At 36.1% G+C, this 23,231-nt stretch overlaps 1 protein-coding gene across 5 annotated transcripts in view; it reads left to right on the plus strand.

The window, feature by feature from the left end:
• The window catches only part of TERF1 (telomeric repeat binding factor 1), a 31,349-nt gene extending 13,488 nt beyond the window's left edge, over positions 1-17,861 (plus strand). For 2 of the 5 annotated variants that reach the window (XM_081266460.1, XM_081266462.1), the window contains exons 7-10: positions 2,332-2,391; positions 4,274-4,365; positions 12,615-12,721; positions 16,474-17,861. In XM_081266460.1, the coding sequence (XP_081122586.1) occupies positions 2,332-2,391; positions 4,274-4,365; positions 12,615-12,721; positions 16,474-16,650 (436 nt within the window). In that variant the 3' untranslated portion in view covers positions 16,651-17,861. Of the gene's footprint in view, positions 1-2,331; positions 2,392-4,273; positions 4,366-12,614; positions 12,722-14,256; positions 14,361-16,473 lie in introns of all 5 variants that reach the window. The other 3 variants (XM_081266463.1, XM_081266464.1, XM_081266461.1) reach the window with 3 other exon arrangements.
• Positions 17,862-23,231: the final 5,370 nt, after the last annotated feature.

Genomic DNA, 23,231 nt, shown 5'->3' on the forward strand with positions numbered 1-23,231 from the left:
CACAAGTTTGAGACCAGCTTTGGCAACTTATCAAGACCCTGTCTCAAAAAATAAAAAGGAATGGGGATGTAACTCAGCGGTAGAGCTCCCCTGGGCTCAATCCCCAATAACACACACCAAAAAAGGTGGGGGTTGGCAGGGGGTATTTATACACTGCTTTGATAAGTGACTGATGGGTAAGTAACATATGTAGCATGGATATACTGGGCAATAGGCTAGTTCATGTCCCATGCAGAACAGCAGGGAGAATGTGAGATTTCAACATACTACTCAGAAAGGCATGTAATTGAAATCTTAATATACATTCAGCAGTTTTCTATTTAATATTTTTGGACTGCTGTACACCGGTAGTATCGGATAAGAGAGAACTAATGGCTCAACTATGGTATATGGTTTCAAATATTCATTGGAGACCTTGGAATATACCTTTGATGGAAAAAAGGGGGCCACCACATAATCTCATTCTTTTTTTTTTAAATTTTTTTTTTTAAAGAGAGAGTGAGAGAGGAGAGAGAGAGAGAATTTTTAATATTTATTTTTTAGTTCTCGGCGTACACAACATCTTTGTTGGTATGTGGTGCTGAGGATCGAACCCGGGCCGCACGCATGCCAGGCGAGCGTGCTACCGCTTGAGCCACAACCCCAGCCCCATAATCTCATTCTTAAGTGTTATCCCCCTTTGTGCCCACATGCTTGAAACTTTCTAGAAGCACAGAATTTATCACTGATCTTAAAATGCTACCCTGTTCCCTTGCTTAGTTTCTTCTATTTTGGATTCCCTTCTTTTTATTCTCTCTAAGGCAGGCTGTTATTTGTTGTTCAAGGTCTACTTTACAGATCACCTATACAAAGTCTTGCCTAGCTCTGATCAGAGTTATTACTTCTGGGCTCCAATGGTACCAAGTCACATCTATAAAAAGCACTTACCTTAGATTGTAACTTATTTGTTTACCTGTTTGCATCTCTCATTAGTCTTTAGAATTCTTTGAAGGTTCTTTTGTGGCAGAGGCTAGGATGGAGGCTGGTTCTAGGCAGTGTGCTAAGATTGAGGCTGATTCTGGGAAATGCTTGGGATTGAACCAACCGAGTTAAATCCCTTGCTCCCCTTCTGAAGGTTCTTATTAGTCTTGAAGCATCTTAATTGGCTTGGTAACCTTGGTTACCAAGGTTATATTAGAACTATTAGTCTACTAGTTACAGGGATTAAAATAAAAATTAGAGACAGGATAAAGATCAGTAACCAAGCAAACATCAATATTATCTTGTAAGCAGAAACAGGGCAAATAAAGCATTAAACCACAAGTTTCAGAACAGCAGTCAAGGGGATGCAAATGAAACAAGCATAGCATCAGAAGTATGATTGTGAGGTCAGACAAATGTTAGAAAAATCAAATAAATGTTCTTAAAAATAAAATCAAATGAATATTCTTAACTACCTTCCTTGAAGACCCAGAAGTGCCTTGTGACATTTTATAACTTATTAGTAACTCTTATATTTGAAAGAACTGAGTGCTTTACATTTAAAATGTACACTGTTAATAAAAGATTAATTCTAAAAAGAAAAAAAAAACTCTCCTTAAGACTAGATGGAATAAATGTTTTGCTATGGTAAAGCTTTTAATCTATTTGAGGCATCAACAGTTATTGGCAAGAAACAGCAGAAAATCTATAATTTGTTGCTAAAGTCTTTATATAGACCTCAGTGCTGAAGGAATTGATAGACTGCTTTGAAGAGGTATTAGTTTTGAGCAGGGACTTGAAGAACGGTTGAGATTTTTCATGAGTAGATGGAAATGTTACCTCAGAAAAGAGGAGTAGAAGCAGTGAAGGCATGGAGAAGAAAATGGTCATGCTATATTTTGGAAGCTATTTCAACTATAACAAAGGGGTATTTATTTAAAAGTTCAATTGGAGACTTGGCAGGATCAGAAATTAAAATTGAATTATTCGAATTGTACACATTAAACACAAAGCAGTATTTTTTGTAAATCATCATACCTCAATAAAACTTTTTTTAAAAACTTAAATTCATGGAAATAAGGGCCATGGAAAATTTTTTCAGAATGATATTATGAATGTTTGATGAAAGCATTAAATGCTTAATGTTTGAAGCTTGATATATGCCTTATGCCTCTTATAAGTACATCTGGATAACCACATCTGGGCAAAAATTAACCATGTTGTAACGGACTGTGTATGTCTTAATGTTACCAGGCTTTCTTTCCAAAGATATTTTTATAATTCGAAATGTGACTTGACTCTGTGGAAAGTGCTATCTTTAGGCAAAATTGCTTTTATTTACATTCTTACAAATTTTTTCTTCTTTTAAAGTCTTAGTGACAAACAGTCTGCGGTAACTGAATCCTCAGAGGGTACAATATCCTTATTGAGGTGAAGTAAATTGATGTTTTTCTTCTCTGTCTTTAAAAGTCTTTGATTGAAACAATTCATGCAGACTTAAAAATGTTATTATAACTGCCATGTAAATGGTATGATTCAAAGTATCTCGGGGTTCTGCTTACCTCAACAAATCCTCAAGACCCTGATATGTCTTAAAATTTCAAATTAGAGACCTACTTCGGGAATCTGGGTTGTTTTACATTGTTTCAACAAGGCCATTATTGGAATAATATATAGGGAGTACTTGAGCTTAAATCAGGTGTTCAGTAAACTTATTCTTTCATAGAAACAAAGATGTGATACTGGGGCAGGAAGGGAATAGGGGAAACATATCTGATAAATTTCCCATATTCCAGTTTAACGAAGTTACTTGAAAAACTGGTTTTGGTCTAGAAATGCTGTGACAGACGATAAATATGAGAGTCTGCATGAACGGTTTCAGAATAGAGTAGTTGGGATGCTTGATGAAACCATGGGAGAGGGTGGCTAATATGGTGTGGAAGAGATTGTTGAAGATGAGGATTTGAGAAGCCGGGATGTTCTATGATTTGTCCACAAACACTGAAATTATTCATAATGGCAGCACTTAGGTGTAGAAAATGGTCCATGAATGATAGGAAGTTCTTTGAGGGATAGTGAGTGGCTATAGAGAATTGATAAAAGGTGATATATATCAGGAGCTTGATTCCTCAAGAACTGAGACTTCTGGGGAAACAGGCTCCTGAACATGGTACCCATTGGTAAATGAAAACTGTATTGGGGTTATGGATGTAATTCAGTGATGAATTGCTTGTCTAGCATGTGTGATGCTTTGAGTTTGATCCCCAGCACAGGAAACAAAAGAACAATAAAATACTAAAATACTGTGAAGATCCACCTCTAGGAACCTGTGGCTTATAGAGAGTGGAAGATTAAGCCAGTCTCCACTTGAGAAAGCCACAAAGAAGAGAAATGTCCCAAAAGAAGAGCTAGATTTTAGATAAGGCAGAGATAGAGAAACTAGTGAAGCCATTGAGAATGGCATTCCAGAGAGCACAAGAAAAACTTTTGGGAGAGAGAAAGAGGAGAAGTATCATTAACTGGAATAGAGTATTTGTAGTGATAGCAATGTAGCAGAGCCTATGTTTTAGTTAGGTGTAGATAATATAGCTGTCTAAGCTCAGGCACTCTGCTTTTTAAATCCTTTATTAAGGGCTGGGGATGTGGCTCAAGCGGTAGCGTGCTCACATGGCATGCGTGCAGCCCGGGTTCGATCCTCAGCACCACATACCAACAAGGATGTTGTGTCCGCTGAGAACTAGAAAATAAATATTGAAAATTCTCTCTCTCTCTCTCTCTCTCTCTCTCTCTCTCTCTCTCTCTCTTTTAAAAAAAAATCCTTTATTAAATGAGTAATACCAACTTTGCAGGGTTGCTAAAAATATATATAAATATATAAACATGTAAATATATATATATATATATATATATATATATATATATATATATATATATATATATATATCACATCCTGTAATTTCAGACAGCCTACGCCTGCTATTATATAAAGGAATTTTGGAATTTCTTTTTTGGGGAAATAAATTCAGAAGCCATAGGGAGAATGAAAGTTGGAGGGTTTTGATTCCCCCCCCCCCTTGATCTAATTGGAAGGCCAACAGAGTCTTGATTTCTGAGAAAAGAGATGAAAGAGGGAAGTCTGACAACAGAAGTCTTAAGAAACCAAAAGTTAACATGGAGCACTAAACAAGGAGAGCATGGAAGGAAGCAGGCCAAAGTAGAAGATCCTAGAACAGAGATAGTGATAAATCATGTACCTTTTCCTCCCTATCTTTACTAGTCTTTCTGGAATCACATGCTTTCACTTTTTGTTTAGGTCTCACAAGAATCTCTTCATATCCAAATTGAAACATGGAAGCTGGCAGCAAAACTTTAATGAGAAAGAGGAGAGAGTAGGAACTCTTCAAAGTAAGTACTATTACTGTAGTTTTAGATTTGGAAAGATGCTGTGTTCTCAGAAATGATCCTCAAAGTTGAGGTCACCCTGCAACATACATAACACTTCAGAAGGGGGCTGGGGATGTGGCTCAAGCGGTAGCGCGCTCGCCTGGCATGCATGTGTCCCGGGTTTGATCCTCAGTACCAACCACATACCAACAAAGATGTTGTGTCCGCCGAGAACTAAAAAAAAATAAATATTAAAAATTCTCTCTCTCTCTCTCTCCTCTCTCACTCTCTCTTTAAAAAAAAAAAAAACACTTCAGAAAACAAGAGAACAAAGAATATGATAGTTACTTGAGATGATACTTAATTTAGAAAGTTCTGAATTCTTAAAGTTCTTTTGCTTGTAACATAGTAACATAGTAAACCTTGTTTTCTACCTTAAGTGTATTAATCATCTTCACCTTCAAGTAATTACTTTCTTGACACAAATACGCTCAGATTTCATTATTCACAGATAATTATAAGTCTTGAGAGCACTGAATTAGCAGATACTGAATCATTATCCCTAGGAGAAATACAAAGTTAGATTCCTCTGAGCCTTTCACCACAACTTTTTTTTTTAACCAACTGATTAATACGTAACCTTGTTTTATGTATTGATCAGTTGTTAGAAAACACTATTAAACACTATTAGCTGTTAAGAAAGGCACTTTATTATTGATTAACATTGAGTTACCACCACCAGCACTACAATGCAAGCCTTGATGAACTTTGTGTAACATCTATTTTTCCTATAAGGTGCATCACAGCCTTCTTGCTCTGAGAAACACTAGACAGCATTTCCAGATTTAAAAATATGTCACTAAATCAACCACAAAAAAAGACACGTCTACCAATGGATCTGGAAACTTCCATGAGTATTGATTTTGGAGTTAGACAAATTTTAGAGAATAGATAAATTTAGAAATAGAATCTGAGGATTGACCATATGAAGAACCTATATATCCCATATATTTTCCTTACTACTACTTTTTTTTTTGGTTGCCAAGGATTAAACCCAGGGGAACTTTACCACTGAGCTACATCCCCAGCTCTTTTTTATTTTGAAACAGAGTCTTGGTAAGTTGTTGAGGTTGGTCTTGAATTTGCAATCCTCCTGAGTTGATGGAATTACAAGTGTGTGCTGTCATACCTGGCTTGGATAGCTTCTGAAAACCGGTCTGAAATTATTTTCAATTGTAATTTGATTATCAGTTCCTTCTTGGTATATATTCATTTAACAAAAATGCATTGACCAATATTTTATTCTAGGCACTGTATTAATGGAGAAATTAATGTAAATTATTTAGGTGTAAACCTAAATATTAGGTCTACACCTTTATTGATCAGAATAAAAAATAAGAGATTTAAGAAAATTAGGCTTGTTTTCCATGCTCATAAGTTTTACCAACTGAATACTCGGCACAGTAAGTAGGCCTGCAATAAGTATTATTAAATAAATGTATTCAGATCTGATACCTGGTGACATGGCCAGTATTAGCTAATATTTGTGAATATAGTGCTAAAACACATTTGTAAGTACTGTCATCACTCTCATTTTAAAGATGAAAAAACTGAAACTCCTTTATTTTCCTAATGTTAGTAAATTCCAAAATCGAATTTCTTCATCTGTTACTACAGAATGTCTCAAAATTATAATTATAAACTAGAATAATGTGAGCCTTTTCTTGGGCTTTTAATATCATAATACAAAATTCAAGTAACACTAAACATACACTTGTTGATGCTCAACATAGCTCATCAGTAGTTAAACTCTGAAGACTATAACCTCATTTCAGAGGGGTTTACAGTGACTGTGGATATTGAATCTATAAGGTCTTGTGATTTTTAACATTTTAAAAATCTAGTTTACTTAAATAGTACCAAGTGTCCTCTCAATTAGAGGATATTAGTTTGGTTGTGAAAAGGTTTTCATTTTTTTTAAAATGAATTTTGGGTGCCATCTTTGATAGCACAAATATAAAAACAAATATTTGGTTTATAAAATTGATAAACTACTTTGGAAGAAAAGTTGGAAGAAAAGAATCATTCAAATTCCTTCTATGCAGAAAAACTTCACCAGCATTTGGCAAGTAATCATTACTATTTGTGTTAAAAGTTCTTTATATAGAATTCATTTAATATTTAAATCTACCTTTTTTATCAAGGTAGAAGTTGAGATAAAAAGAGGTTAATTAAAATTCCCTTGGCTATATCGTATGTGAGCAGAACCTACCCTAACCAGAGTCTGAAATTAGACTTTCAGACTTTAGGCAGACCCATGTCCTTAAAGGTTAGAAAAATATTACCAGGTTACATGTTATCTACAAATATGTTTATATATAATTTTTTAAAGTAGATCTGAAGGATTCAGTGAATTTCAAATATTGTTTCACAAGAAGCATCACTATATGAGCTCTCCAAAATCAAGAATAAATATGAAATGCTTTGAAAGGCTGGGTCCAGTTGCATCTACAAATATAAATTTAAGCCTTGGCTGTTGATTGGTTTTTAGCAAAAATCTGTCCCACCAATGCCCATTTTTCTTAACATTTTATGTAATCAAGATTTGTAACCTGTTTTGTAGTCATAATTCCTGTAAAAGTTTGATCGTATTTAAATTGATCTATTTACGAAATCCTTCTACCAAGATTCCCTTAATCCTCAGCTCTTCATTTTATTTATTTTTGGGCTGGATTTTTTAAAAAATGGCTTATAGACAGTATAATTTCTAAATTCATGCATGTCCAAGAACGTCTACTCTTTTTTCCTTAAAAGATTTGCCTACATTTACTAGAAGAAAATGTAGGCCCAAATCTCTCTTGTCAGTGTAGGAACTGAATTCTTTAAGTCTCCTAAAGCACAAGAAGTAAAATCAAGAATCAATAAATGGATGGTATCAAACTAAAAAACAACTTCTCAGCAAAGGAAACAATCAAGAATATGAAAAGAGAGCCTACAGAATGGGAGAAAATCTTCACCACCTGCACCTCAGATAGAGCATTAATCTTCAGAATATATAAAGACCTCAAAAACCTTAACACTTAATCAGTAAATGGGCAAACGAACTAAACAGACACTTCCAAAAAAGAAAAATACAGTCAACAAATACATGAAAAACTGTTCAACATCTCTAGCAATTAGAGAAATACAAATTAAAACTATACTGAGATGTCATCTCTTCAGTCAGAATAGCCGTTATCAAGAATACAAGTGACACTAAATGTTGGTAAGGATGTGAGGAAAAAAGAACATTCATACATTGCTGGTGGTAGTGCAAATCGGTGCAACAATTATGGAAAGCAGTATGGAGATTCCTCAGAAAACTTGGAATGAATCCACCTTTTGACCTAGTTATCCCATTCCTCAGCATATATCCAAAAGATTTAAAATCAGCATATTATAGTGATACAGGCCACATCTTTATAGCAGCTGAATTCACATTAACTAAGCTATGGAACCAATGTAGGTGCCCTTCAGCAGGTAAGTAAAGAAAATGTGGTATATCAACATAATGGAGTTTTAATGAGCCATAAAGTAGAATGAAATTATGGCATTTTCTGGTAAATGGATGGAACTGGAAACTATTGTGTTAAGTGAAATAAGCCAATCCCCTCAAAAATGTTCTCTCTGATATTCGGATGCTAACTCACAGTAGGTGAGGGTAGGGTGGGAGTGGGAAAAGAGTGGAGGTTCACTGGGTAGACAATGGGGAGTGGGGAAAAGGGAAAGAGAATGGGAATGGAAAAGACAGTAGAATGAATTGGACATAACCTTCCTATTTTCATATATGAATACACAACTAGCATAACTCCATATCCTGTACAAACATAAAAATGAGAAGTTATATTCCATGTATATGATATGCCAAAATATATTCTACTGTTGTGTGTAACTAAAAAGAAAAAAATTAAGAAAAAAAGATTTACCTACATATAATATTTTCCAGGAATACTTTTTTCTCACAGCTTTGTAAACTTTGATTCAAGTGCTACTGTGGTCAAGTCTGAGGTTAATCTGACTTTTCCCATAATTATGTATAGGTGTTTCTTTTTTTCCTTACATGCTCAGATAGTCCTAATATTATTGTCTGTTTTATGCTATAAATCCCTTTTTTTCTGCTTTAGTTGTACTCACAAATTTCATGTTGGATTTTCATTTAGTGTAACGTATTTTTTTCATTTCTGTTGAGAGACTTTTTCTTGGCCCTATGGATTATTTTGAAGTAGCTTGTTTAACTTCCAAATAATTTAAGGATATTATACATGTCTTTGTGTGATTGATTTTCATTTAATTCTGGTCTAGTCTGAGAAGGTACTTGTAGAATTTTTATTTTATAAAAGATTTTTTTATGGTCCACAATATGGTTTCTCTTGGAGGCTCTTTATGTATACCTGAGAGGAATAATGGCTTCTGAGCATCCTGAAGTTTTGCTATTATTTTTTTTTCTATTCTTTTTTTTTTTATTTTTTTATTGGTTGTTCACAACATTACAAAGCTCTTGACATATCATATTTCATACATTAGATTGAAGTGGGTTATGAACCCCCAATTTTACCCCAAATGCAGATTGCAGAATCACGTCGGTTACACATCCACAATTTTACATAATGCCCTATTAGTAATTGTTGTATTCTGCTACCTTTCCTATCCCCTACTATCCCCCCTCCCCTCCCCTCCCATCTTCTCTCTCTACCCCATCTACTGTAATTCATTTCTCTCCTTGTTTATTTTCCCATTCCCCTCACAACCTCTTATATGTAATTTTGTATAGCAATGAGGGTCTCCCTTCATTTCCATGCAATTTCCCTTTTCTCTCCCTTTCCCTCCCATCTCATGTCTCTGTTTAATGTTACTCTTTTCTTCCTACTCTTCCTCCCTGCTCTGTTCATAGTTGCTCTCATTATATCAAAGAAGACATTTGGTATTTGTTTTTTAGGGATTGGCTAGCTTCACTAAGCATAATCTGCTCTAGTGCCATCCATTTCCCTGCAAATTCTATGATTTTGTCATTTTTTATTGCTGCATAGTACTCCATTGTGTACAGATGCCACATTTTTTTATCCATTCATCTATTGAAGGGCATCTGAGTTGGTTCCACAGTCTAGCTATTGTGAATTGTGCTGCTATGAACATCGATGTGGCAGTATCCCTGTAGCATGCTCTTTTAAGGTCTTCAGGGAATAGTCCGAGAAGGGCAATAGCAGGGTCAGACAAAATGCATGGTATTATCTCCACCCCTTTATATTTACTGAGGGTTGCCCTATGGCATAATATATGGTCTATTTTTGAGAAGGATCCATGTGCTGCTGAGAAAAAAGTATATCCATTTGATGATGGTTGATATATTCTATATAAGTCAGTTAAGTCTAGGTTATTGATTGTGGTATTGAGTTCTATAGTTTCTTTATTCAACTTTTGTTTAGAGGATCTGTCCAATGGTGAGAGAGGTGTGTTGAAGTCTCCCATAATTATTGTGTTGTGGTCTATTTGATTCTTGAACTTGAGGAGAATTTGTTTTATGAATGTCGCAGCACCATTATTTGGTGCGTAAATATTGATAATTGTTATGTCTTGTTGGTGAATGGTTCCTTTTAACAGTATATAATGACCTTCTTTATCCGTTTTGATTAACTTAGTCTTGAAGTCGATTTTATTCGATGAGGATGGCCACCCCTGCTTGCTTACGAGGACCGTGTGCGTGGTATATTTTTTCCCATCCTTTCACCTTCAGCCTGTGTATGTCTTTTCCAATCAGATGAGTCTCCTGGAGGCAGCATATTGTTGGATTTGTTTTTTTAATCCATGATACCATCCTATGTCACTTTATTGGAGAGTTTAAGCCATTAACATTCAGAGTTACTATTGATATATGGTTTGAACTTCCATCCATGTTTGATTGTTTATCCGTTTTTTAAAAAATTTTAGTTTGTTTCTCCATGATTGTCTTTCCCCTCGCCCTCTGTCTTTACTGAGGCACTTCCCACTGATGGTTTTGGTTATTGTTTTTCATTTCTTCCTCGTGTAGTGTTTTGCTCAAAATGCTTTGCAATGCTGGTTTTCTGGCTGCAAATTCTTTTAACTTTTGTTTATCATGAAAGATTTTTATTTCGTTGTCATACCTGAAGCTTAATTTTGCTGGATACAGAATTCTTGGTTGGCATCCATTGTCTTTCACTGTTTGAAATACATTGTTCCATGACCTTCTTGCTTTCAGTGTCTGTGATGAAAAATCCGTTGTTAACCTTATTGGTTTACCCCTGAATGTAATCTGTCTCCTTTCTCTTGTAGCTTTTAATATTTTCTCTTTGCTCTGTATATTGGATATCTTCATAACAAGGTATCTTGGCGTTGGTCTACTGTGATTTTGTGTGCTCGGTGTCCTGTATGCATCTTCAATTTGTATATCTCTTTCCTTTTTTATTTCTGGAAAGTTTTCTGTAATTATTTCATTCAGCAGGTTACTCATTCCCTTGGTTTGAATCTCTGTACCTTCTTCTATCCCGATGACTCATAAGTTTGGTTTTTTTATGTTATCCCATAACTCTTGGATGTTTTTCTCATGATTTTTTACCAGCCTTTCTGAGTTGGCTAGACTCTTTTCAAGATGATATATTTTGTCTTCATTATCTGACGTTCTGGCTTCTACTTGCTCCACTCTGTTAGTGATACTCTCAATTGAGTTTTTAATTTGGTTTATCGTTTCCTTCATTTCTAGAATTATTGTTTGGTTATTTTTTATAATCTCTATCTCCTGATAAAGATGCTTAACTTCTTCTTTTATCTGTTTATGAAATTCATTCTCAATGTGTTCTTTCGCTGCTTGAATTTGCTGTCTTGTATCCTCTTTAAGGTTCCATTCCATTTGTCTAAGGTGTTCCTTGAGTTCTTTATATGACCATTTTTCTGATGACTCTAGGTCCTCCTGAATATTTAGGCTGTCCTGCATTGTTTGTACTCCTTTTCTTCCTTGTTTTTTGAAGCTGCTCATGTTACTTCTTGTTCTGTTTGACTGCTGAGTTACTGTTTACTCCTATAAATTAATTTGATGCTTGGGAGGAAAGGTATTTGAAGGAAAGGGAAGAAGTCACTAAAGAGAATGAGTGTAGGCAGGTAGAATTCAAGGAAAGGGGGATAAGAAAAATGAAAAGACTAAAGAAGAAAAAAATAGGAACTAAAAAAAGAAAAAAATTTAAAAAAAATAAGAATAATAATTTTTAAAAAATTAAAATTAAAATTAGTAGAAAAAAATTTAAAAAAAATTTGTAAAAAAAAAGTTAATAAAACAACAAGAAAGAAAAATGAAAATGAAAGAAAAACCCAAATCCAAAAAAAGAGAAAAGAAAAAAAGAAAAAAGAAAAGAAAAAAAAAACCTAATAAATGCCGTCTTAGAGCTTGATTAACTTCTCTTCCAGTAGGTGGCGCTGTGCCCACCAGGTCAAGTTTCTCCTGTCAATATGCGGGAACCAATCACTGTGCAGCAGCTCCTCCCAGACTGGGCGAGTCTCCAATCCTGAGTGTCTAGGGCCTCCTCTTGTGTCTAGCCACTTCCCACTTTTTCTCTAGCCAGGCCCCTCTCACCACAATACTGGCTACACGCCAGGTCTGCTGCTCCCGGGAGCCCTGTTTTCATGAACGACTGGGCACAGTCTTCCAGTTTGCCATTCCCTCAGACCCTAAGTTTGTAGAGCTTGGGGCTGAGAATCCTCAGCGGATTTTACTTGCCCTCCGGTATCCACTTCCCCGTAGCTGGTCCAAGAGACCTCAGCAGTCAGCCCTGGTGGGAGCGGTAGTTCCGCGCTGCGGGTCCCGCACCACCTCTTATTCCCTCGGGCTGGCTGTAGCACTCACTGGAGAGCTGGGAGGGGCCCTTAAGGTTTCCCCGATGTGTGGAGAGGGAAGGCTAGGGGATCACACACCTGTAGCCGCAGGTTTCAATGAAGTTATCTCCTCCGCAGCAGTCTGATGACGTCAGTTCTCTGCCATAGTGGTGTCTCTTGCAAATGGCGACAGCTCGTTTCCCTTTGCCGGGCGACCAATGCAACGGGTGGGTCCTTACTGTCTCTCCCAAGTCCCGTTTCAAACCTGTGGCCACTACTTATGAAGGCTCGGTAGGCATTTGGTTTGTATTCTTAATGACTGCCATTCTGACTGGCATGAGATGAAATTTCAGTGTAGTTTTGATTTGCATTTATGTGAAAATAATTTTTGATGGTAATATTTTTAATTTTAGGTGGAAAGGAAAAAGAAGAAAACAGAAGAGTCACTGAAAGCAAGAGAGTATATGTTTCAAACAAACAACCCAAAACTCCTAAAAAACAGCGACCTAGGAAAAAACAGGTATCTTAAATTATAATACTTATGAGCAAAACTATAACATAAAGTCAGTTTATTACAGGTAAGATGAGACTTATATCCACATTAAAAGCTTTTATATTTCATTCTTCCAACAGATTCAATGTAAGATTTTTCTATGTGTAAAAACAAAGAATTATATTGTTTGATCAGAAAATTTTATTAAGGCAAGTCAATTTTAGGGTTTAACTTATTTGTTTCCTCACTTGGTATAGTCCTGTACCATCTGTCCAATATCAGACTATTTTTTATTTATTTTATCTAATTTTTCTATTGTTTTTTTTACAGCAGGTAAATAAATCTGGTGCTTGTTACTCTGTTGTTTCTGGAACTTTTTACTTTATTTCAGCTTGTTTGCTACTCATACTACTACTCTTTGATTCCTTTTTTTTTTTTTTTTTTTAAACCTGCTCTCTTTACCATTTGGAGTGATATTTGGTTGAGGGAAGCTTCTGCTGTTTGCACACCAGGGATATAGGGGTGTGCACTTCATGGTGTGTTCCTTACTTTGGAAAATTATACACCACAGACCTTCTGAGATCTGAAGGCAAAGTAACTGTGCCACTGTGCCCTACTTCCTCATATCCCTGTTAAGGTTTGTTGTAAAAAAAAAAAAAAAATCATCCCCCCCACCCCCACAACACACTTTGTTTTAGATTCTGTTCTTCAGAATTTGGGATTTTGTTTATTTTCTTGTTACTTTGGGTGAATTTTCAAAGGGAGAAATACGGACTTTATACCACTGTATATGACCACAAGTCATAAGTAATTTTATGCTTGATTTTCTTTTTGCAGTTGAAATTGATGTATATAGATATCGATATTTTGTCATTTACCCTGCTTGGTGTTCTCTAAGATTCCTCAGTCTGTATTTTGTTCTTTGTCATTAGTTTTTGAGAAATCTCAGCCACTTTTACATCAAATCTCCTATTCCTCTTTTTTTCTGGTGTTTCCATTATAAATATGTTACATCTTTTGTGATTTTTCTGAAGTTCTTGGAAAATTTTTCCCGTTTTTTTATTCTTTCTTTTTTTCCCTCTTTGCTTTTTGATTTGAGAAGTTTCTCTTCACTGATTCCTCAGCTCTGTCTAGTCTATTAAAGAATTCACAAAAGACAATTCATTTTGTTACTGTGGTGTTGGTTTTAGCATTTTCCTTTGATTCTTTCATAGGTTTCCTATCTCTGCTTACATTTGCCCCTCTGTACTTCCATGTGGTCTGGTTTTCTCTCAGAGGCCTTGATGTATTAATTATAGTCATTGTAAATTCCAAGCCTGACAATTTCTGTGATTATCTGCTTGAGAGTGTTCTGATGCTTGCTTCATCTCTTCAGAAACTGTTTTGCCTTTTAACATGCTTGCAATTTTTATTGATAGTTGGATATTTATTGCATGTTGCCTTTGGTGTGAGGTTTTGTTTTTTTTTTTTTTTTTTTTTTTTTTTTTGGTACTGGGGATTGAGCTCAGGGGCACTCCACACCACTGAGCCACATTCCCAGTTCTATTTTGTATTTTATTTAGGGACAGGGTCTTACTGATTTACTTAGCACCTTGTTTTTGCTGAAGTTGGCTTTGAACTCCTGATCCTCCTCCTGTCTTGGCCTCCTGAGATGCTGGGATTACAGGTGTGTGCCACCACACCCAGCTTATTAATGAGGTTTTATATTTGTCTAGCTTGGAGTTAGGCTGTGCTTTACTAAGTTTGCTGTAGCTATTGGTGTGGAGGCTAAATTTTCCTCCAGTGTCCTTATTTTTGTCTCTAGTTACCTTTGGATTTCTCTTGAGGCTCCTTAATAGAGATCTAAGGCACCTATTTTAGTTGAAATCCTGTGTTATATAGGCTCCTGATTAAATGTTGTGAGACAGGGAGAAGCATTCAAAAGTTCTGTGTATAGGTCTCATTCTTTAGTGAGCCTATGTCCTAGGCTGTGACTTTCAAAGTGTACTAAAACTGTACTACTCATTAAATAGTAACTCTCCATTAATCCTTGCCCTCCTCTGCCAGCGACTATCATTCAACTATATTTGAATTTGACTAGGCACCTCATATCAGTGGAATCATGTAATACTCAGCCTTTTGTGTCTAAATTACTTCACTTGGTATGTTGTTCCATGTTCATTCATGTTGTAGCATATGTTAGAATTTCCTTCCTTTTTAAGAATGAGTAATATTCTATTATATCTATACACCACATCTTACTTTTATCCATTTGTCCATTGATAGGCACTTAATATTGCTTCCACATTTTACTTGTTATGAATAATGCTTCTATGAACATGAATGCATGAATATCTCTTCTGAGTCCTTCCTTTCGTTTCTTTTGAGTATATGCCTAGAATTAGAATCATTCATTGGATCATATGATAGTTCTATTTGTAAATTTTTTGAGGAACTACCATATTGTTTTTTACAGTGGCTGCATCATTTTATATTCCAATCAATAATGCACATGAGTTCACTTTTTTCTCCTCATCCAAATAAGTCAAGATGATAAACTATATTTTTTTAAAAAATGTGGAAGTCTAACTAGGTGTAGTGTACACACCTGTAATCCCAGTGGCTCTGGAGGCTGAGGCAGGAGGATTACAAATTCAGGGTCAGCCTCAGCAACTAGGCCCTGTCTCAAAATAAATAATAAAAGGGCTGGAAATGTAACACAGGGTTTAAGCGCCCCTGGGTTCAATCCCCAGTTAGCCCCATACCCCCACGCCACTCCCCTTCCCCCAAAAAGTAAGTCTAAAAATGCAGAAGTCTTCTTGGACATTTCCCACATAGTCTGGTAAAATTAAATAATAACAGATGATCAAACTCTCCTTGCCACCATAAGGAGTAATTAGTTAGTCACCTGTAGCAAATGCCAAATGTCAGTGATTTTTGTATGTATGGTATTCAATTTTATTTTTAAAATGTTATCATTTTCTTCCAAAACGCCCTAAATGTTTTAAATTTTGTTTTGTCTTGGGTTTATGGCAGTTGTTGAACCCAAGAGCACTTTACTACTGAACAACATCCCCAGCCCTTTTTATTTTTTGAGACAGGGTCTTACTAAATTGCTGTGGGCCTTCTTAATTTTCTGAAGCTGGCCCCCCAACTTGGGATCCTTCTACCCCAGCCTCCATATTGCTTGGATTATAGCTATGTGCCACTGTGCCCGGGTAAATTGTATTTTTTTAAATTTTTTATTTCTTATATTTTTTTTTTCTTCAGTAGACCTTTATTTTGCTTATTTATATGCAGTGCTGAGAATTGAACCCAGGGCCTCACACGTGCTAGGCAAGTGCTTTACCACTGAACCACAACCCCAGCCCTAAATTGTATTTTTGAAAATTTATTATATACACACACATACACTTCCCTCAATGTTGGAAGAATAGGATTTTTACTGAGTTTGTTAATGAAGTACTAAACATTTATAAACTCTGTTTAGAGCTGTGGAATAATATATAAAAACATCATAAGAAATAATGTACCTTAAGTTGGACAGATTGGTTTGGCTAGAAACCAAGTAGCTCTGTTGCTTTCTAGCTGTCCTAGAGCTTATATAGAATGAGCAGCAATAATAATTACCCTTAAAATGTTTAATGATGAAGATAAGTTTTGTAAGAAATGTATAGAGAAATTCTTCCATCCTTAAGAGACTGTAAGTATTATTTTAACAAAAAACAGTTGTTCTTTTTTAAACAGTATGCTGTTCTTACAGAATCATTTAGAAATAACTCTTCTACTTTTTTTAAAAGGCATGGCTTTGGGAAGAAGACAAGAATTTGAGATCTGGTGTGAGGAAGTACGGAGAGGGAAACTGGTCTAAAATACTATCACATTATAAATTCAACAACCGAACAAGTGTCATGTTAAAAGACAGATGGAGGACTATGAAGAAACTAAAATTGATTTGCTCAGACAGTGAAAACTGAATGTATTTGTTGAAGCTTGATAAAGGACAGTTAAATATTTTGATAACTACATTTTGTTTGAAACTTATTGGTCGTTGATGTATTTCAAAATTTTTGTTTAAAGCATTATTTTTAGTTTAGCAAAGATTTGTGCTATAGAGTAAAATTATATGCCTCACTTTGTTCTTCAAAATTTTTTTAATTTTAGTGTAAATATGTTAACTCCAACCAAATTCAGTACTCCATCCCCAAATCTCGTTCCAGTAAAAAAATGAAACCTGACGAGGAAAAAAGCAGTTTTTTTATTTACCTATTTTGGATCTATAAGGTACCTTCAGCCTCCTAAGACAAAGCATGAAAATGAATTTTCTCACTAAGTGAACAGTAATAGTCCTTTTATATGAAACTTGATCTGTGGCCTTAATATTCTACTTAATTACTAAAGCATTTGTTAATAGAGTGATAAATAAAGCTGTTTTTGTTTTCTTTTTTGATACTAAGGATTGAATCCAGGGGCAGTTAACTGTCAAGACACATCCCCAGCAACCTTCCACCCTTTTTTTTTTTTTTTTTTAACTTTTGATATAAGGTCTTGATAGGTTGATCAGAGCCTTGCTAAATCTCTGAGGCTGGCTTTGAACTTGCAATCCTCATGCCTCAGCCTTCTGAGTTGCTGAAATTACAGGCATGTGCCACCACACCATGCTAAATAAAGCTTCTTTATAACCTGATACTGAGTTCTCTGGGATGCTTTGATTTAATATGTCGATATTGGACATAAATAGTATTCTGTAAATGCTTAAGTTGTATTCACCATGATCATCTTTATTTTATTTTTTTTTGTAACTTTCTTTTTTTAAAATTTTTTTTTTTTTGAGAGAGAATTTCAATATTTATTTTCTAGTTATCAGTGGATACAACATCTTTGTTGGTATGTGATGCTGGGGATCGAACCCGGGCCTCACGCATGCGAGGTGGGCGCGCTACCGCTTGAGCCAATGATCATCTTTACATAGTATTAATAAATGAGGTTAAACATACCTTACTAGACAATTTGAATTTTCATTGATTTATTTAGATGTCCTAGTCAAATATTAATAGAATTATTTAGCATTTTGTGTTATGTGATTTGTTTATTAGCAAACAAGTATTGAAATATTGAGGTAGTTGCGTTAAAATCATATGTAATATTTTATGATCTTGTCCATTTCTTATTAAAGTTTTTTATACTATTTTCTGGTTGTTCGTGAAATTATGTTGTCCTTTATGTATAAATAGAAACATGAATAATTACTGTATGGTTCCTGACTCTGTCTGTCCTATTATACCGAAAATATTGTGTTTATCGAAGACATCAATGATGAATGCTAAAGTACCTTAAGTCAAAACAGACTTATAAGTCAACCACCTCATTCCAAACATGTACCATAAACCATCAAATCTAAATTGCCATTAATTGTATGATGCTTTGTTACTTCATATACTTAAAAAGAAAAATCACCATCAATTATACTATAGTTTGGTGCTTTCTTTGTTAAAAGTCTGTTTTATTAAAAGCTATTTTAGATTTATTTAAACATAACATTCTTTTCATCTAACTTGTAAATATGTAAAAATTTTATAAGCTCAGTAATTTTGGTGGCATATTCCTCAAACATCCCTCCCATCTGAATCCTCTGACTTACTTTTTTTAAAAATTGATTTTTTAAAAATAGTTGTAGGGCTGGAGTTGTGGCTCAGTGGCAGAGTGCTTGCCTCAAACATGTGAGGCACTGGGTTTGATCCTCAGCACTGCATAAAAAATAAAAATAGTTGTAGATATACATGGAGTCTTAAGAGACAATGCAAAGATCCCTTGCATGTTTAGCTCAGTTTTTCCCAGTATAAATATTTTGTAAAACTGCAGTATATCGCCACCAGGAAATTGTACTAGTGGAATCCATTCATTTTATTCAGATTTCCCCAGTTTTGTACTTAGAGTGTAGTTCTAAACAATTTTATCGTTTGCATTCATCTCTCTACCAGAATCAAAGATCCTGAACAGCTCGATTATCGTGAGAATCAAAGCTTTAAGTTGCTTTGTAATAAAGATACTTTCCTCCCCTGGCAACCACTAATCTATCCTTTATTTCTAAAGTCTAATAATTTTTAAATATTATGTAAGATGATGTCACCAAAAATAGTATAGGGAACTCCCAAGATCTAGCCCTCTACTGAAATAACCATGAAGTTGACAAGAGAGTCAAAATTTTGGAACTTCAATATCTAGTACAAACCTAGAACAACCTAGGAAATACTTCATGAAACAATTTTTTTTTTCTTGTGGTACTGGGGATTGAACCCAGTACTACTACTGAGCTAACTAAGGTGCCCGGGCTGGCCTCAAACAAGATCTTTCTGCCTCAGCCCCCTGAGTTGCTGGGATTATGGGTATGTACCATTGCTCCTGGTTGAAAACTATTAAATTTTGGTTGAAGTTTTGGTGCTTTTCCTTACCCTCCTACCATACCCTAGTCCTCAGGTTGGCAACTGCTGTGGCAACTTAGTGCCAAAGATTGCAGTGCAGATCTTGTCTTTATAAAACAGGTTGTGCATTTTGACCTGTTTGTTCCTGAGGTTCAGCTCAAAAGTTTGTATTTGTTTCACACACACCTCCTCACCGCTGAGTTGGACCAACCTCCCGAGTGTAGTTGTCAAAAGCTTTTTAAAATAGGCTATCTGCAGCCACCTGGGGAAAGGGATGGGGTAAGCAGCAACAGACTAAAAAACCTGAGAGGAAACAGCTGGGGAAGAGAGGTGTGGGGGAAGCTCCAGTTCTCACATATACCAGGGAGTCTGGACATGCCCAGGACTGGACACATTCAGAGAAAAACCTGAGTACTAGAGACCTGCACCTCTGACTGATCTTTAGGTTCTACAAAAGGAGGATGCCAAATCAGAGTTGTAGGTGGTCTGGCCATGGGTTGAAGAATTGCTCTACTCTGATCCAATCTGCAAAATGTGGGAGAGTATTTTTTTGTTGTTGTTTTACTCTTGTAACATTAAAGGAATTAAATGAAATGTAAGTATCCTTCATCATCTTTGATTCAATCCAAATTGTATGTAGCTATGGCTTATTTTCATTTCTACATCATTTTCCATTATATAGTCATACCAGTTATTGTGCTATTGATGAACATTGAGTTGTGAAAATAATGAAGACCATCCAATAATGAAAATAAACATTTATTCAGCACTTGCTGAATAATCCCTTGTATATGGCAGGCACATGTTTCTGGCAGGACAGCATTATACTATTGGTACTGCTGTTTAACCAGGGAAAAGTCCTGCTTCCTAACATTAGAGAAGTGTGCTGAGGCAAGCATATAAAGCAGGGTTTATTTTAAAAGGGGTAACAGATTTCTCCCCGGAGGGAGAAAGGGACCATAGCTGGTATCCCAAGAAGTGAGATGTTCTGCCATTTTTTTGTCCTAGGCTTCCTTTGTTCTGCTCTCTTGCCCTATCTCTCTCCTTCCTGTGTGTGTGATTAGGCCTAGGAAATGCTCAGTGGGGTGGCCAAAAAGTGGGAAACGGGTGAGCTGAAGGGAGAAGAGCAGGATGGAGCAGCCCAGGACACGTTAATTAACAACCTTATAGCTCCCTGTAGGGAGGGGCAATTCCTGGGACAGGTTACCTTAGCAATAGGTTGGAGCAGGGGCAGGTTCTTGATAAGGTGGAGGAAGGGCTGTGAAGGAATTAACATTTCAGTCCCTCAGGGGACAGTCTCCAACTCACTCAGATTGGCCTCTTGACCCGACCTGACTAGATTTACCTGTATCTATACTGACTGCCTGTCTAATTCTGGCTTCACTATAGTGCAAAACTAACAAACTTCAGACACTCCGGAAGTTTTTGACATGAGGAAACTGGACACGAATCAAATAGCAGCAGACATTTTATGGGATTGTTTCAGGAAACATATTTGGCTTTTTCTCATTGGTCCGAGTCAGAGGTGAGGGCAAAGTATTGGAATGTTGGCAGCCAAGTCCTGCCCATTAAATGGATCACTTAGAGGGGTTTGGGTTTGGCTTCTAGGACTAGTAACGTTTCACATGAAGTATAATATTAGGAATAATAGTAGCTCAAACCAAGAAAAGTTAGTTATAAATATTGCAGTCATTAGATTAAAAAATACATTAAGCCAGGTGTGGTGGCACAGGTCTGTAATCCAGGGACTCTGGACTCCAAGACAGGATGATCGAAAGTTGCAGGCCAGCCTCAGCAATTTAGTGAGGCCCAGTGTGAAAATAACAAAACAGAGGACTGGGGAAGGGAAAGGGAGACTGGGGATGTACTACAGTGGTAAATGCCCCTGGGAGAAATACTCAGTACCAAAAAATTTAGAAATACACTAAATGATAATTAAAAACAATAGAGATTGAAATGCTTTACTAAAAATAATTTAATGCAAAAACAAAGGAGGGAAGCAAAAACCATGAGGACAAAAAATGGTACAACCTACATCAAATCCCATCAGTAATGACATTAAATATTAACAATCTAAGCCCTGGGATGTGGGAAGAGTTGTTGGCAAACCCTTTCTATAAAGGACCAGATAGTAAATATTGTAGGCTTTGTAGGCCTGTGCATACTCTGCTTGGAATTAATCCTAGACGATATATCAGTGGGTATAGCTGTGTTCTGATGATTTTACAAATAATTTTATTACTCTTATACCACTTAAGAGTCCCCCTCCTGTATGTGTGTGTGTGTGTGTGTGTGTGTGTGTGTGTAATTTAATTTACAAATAATTTACAAAAATAAATAGCTTAGCTTTAGACTACTGGCTGAAGTTTGCTAACTTGATTTTGTTTACTTCCTTTAAAATGTATTGGATTCTTTCTGGCAGTTATTCTGGTTTTCGTTCTTTGTTTTTGGTACTGGGGATTGAACCCAGGGTTACTTAAACACTGAACCATATTCCCAACCCTTTTTATTTTTTATTTTGAAACAGGATCTCTCTAAGTTGCTAAGGCTGGCCTCAAAGCTTGTGATCCTCCTGCCTCAGCCTCCTGAGTTGCTGGGATTACAGATGTGCCACCACCGTGCCCAGAAGTTACTCTGTGGTTTTGGTGCTAGCGATTGAACCCAGAGCTTCACTCATGCTAAGCCCATACTCTGCCACTGAGCTACACCGTCAGCAAAGCCCAGCAGGAATAAAGGCAAGATGGGCCTCTATCAGCTCCATTGAGTCTTTCTTTAAAAGCCTTTTCTATCCTTCTAGGTCATTCTTTGTATCCTACCATATTTTTTTTTAAAAGGATACAGAATGGCAGTAAATGAAAGAAGGGCTTTTGCTTTTCACAGTTCTACTTTTTTTTTTTTTTTTTGGAGGGGGGGCTGGGGATTGAACCCAGGGCCTTATGAAGGCAAGGCAAGCACTCTACCAACCAAGCTATATCCCCAGCCTCTCTAGTTCTTCTTTTTAGAGGTTATCACCCTATTGGTTCTCAATTTCACGTGTTCTGGCCATTCTCATTCTAAATAACATGTTTGTTTCCATTCATTCCTTGGTCACCTTACTTAACTGCAACTCATCAATGTAAGTCCAGGCATTAAGCTCCTCATGGGACCCCTCTTTCCTCCCTGTGTTCTCCTGAGTTTGATTCATTCATGTAATTGGGTTTCTCTTTCTTACGCCATCATCAGCTTTAGACAGAATTCCTTGGCCCTGCCCTGTAGGGTGAGGAAATCAGTACCTCTGCTCCTCCTGTGGCCCAGCGTCCCATTCCTGCCTCTAGTTGGCTAGTACTTTCACATTGTCAAGGGGTGGGTGTGTTGGTTGGCTGGCTTGGTTTTAGTTTTACCATTTGCAGTCCATCCATTAGTTAATAATTAAATATTTTGTGCTTTAGGTATGGATTGGTTCTAAAAATCATAAACCAACAAATCTATATTATGATTATATAGTACGCTGTTTACATTTGAGCTTATAAGTACAGTTAACTCATTTTAAAAAAATCCTGTATCATAAAATTCATATAACTCAAAGAAGTTTCAAGGTAAATTATATTTTCTCTCCTTGTCTCTTTCTCTTCCTCACCTCAGCAGCTCAGAACCATGCCACATCTTAGCATGGTTTTGTTTTGATCATACTTGTTTTGTAATTTCTTACCCCAATTTTAATTTCTGTTTTTATGAAAGGAATACATGTTCATAATTTTAAAACAAAAAATTGTTATACATGACTCAAATTGGAAAACACTATTTCCTACCAGGCATGGTGGCTCACACCTTTAATCCCAGCTACTGGGAAGGCTGAGGCAGGAGGATTGCAAGTTCAAAGCTAGCCTCAGCAATTTAGCAAAACCCTATGCAACATAGCGAGACCCTGTCTCAAAATAAAAAACAAAAAGGGCTGGGGATGTAGCTCAGTGGTAAAGTATCCCTGGGTTAAATCCTTAGTACCAAAAAAAAAAAAAAAAAAAAAAAAAAAAGAAAGAAAGGAAAAGAAAGAAAGAAAAGTATTATTGACTTCTTACTGTGTGACATGAAATGTTGGGTCTCTTACATAATCCCTGACCGCACCCCCCATGCAAACAGACATTCTACCCACACATGGG

This window comes from Spermophilus citellus (genome assembly GCF_964194105.1).
Source record: "Spermophilus citellus genome assembly, chromosome: 14".
NCBI classification, from domain to species: domain Eukaryota; kingdom Metazoa; phylum Chordata; class Mammalia; order Rodentia; family Sciuridae; genus Spermophilus; species Spermophilus citellus.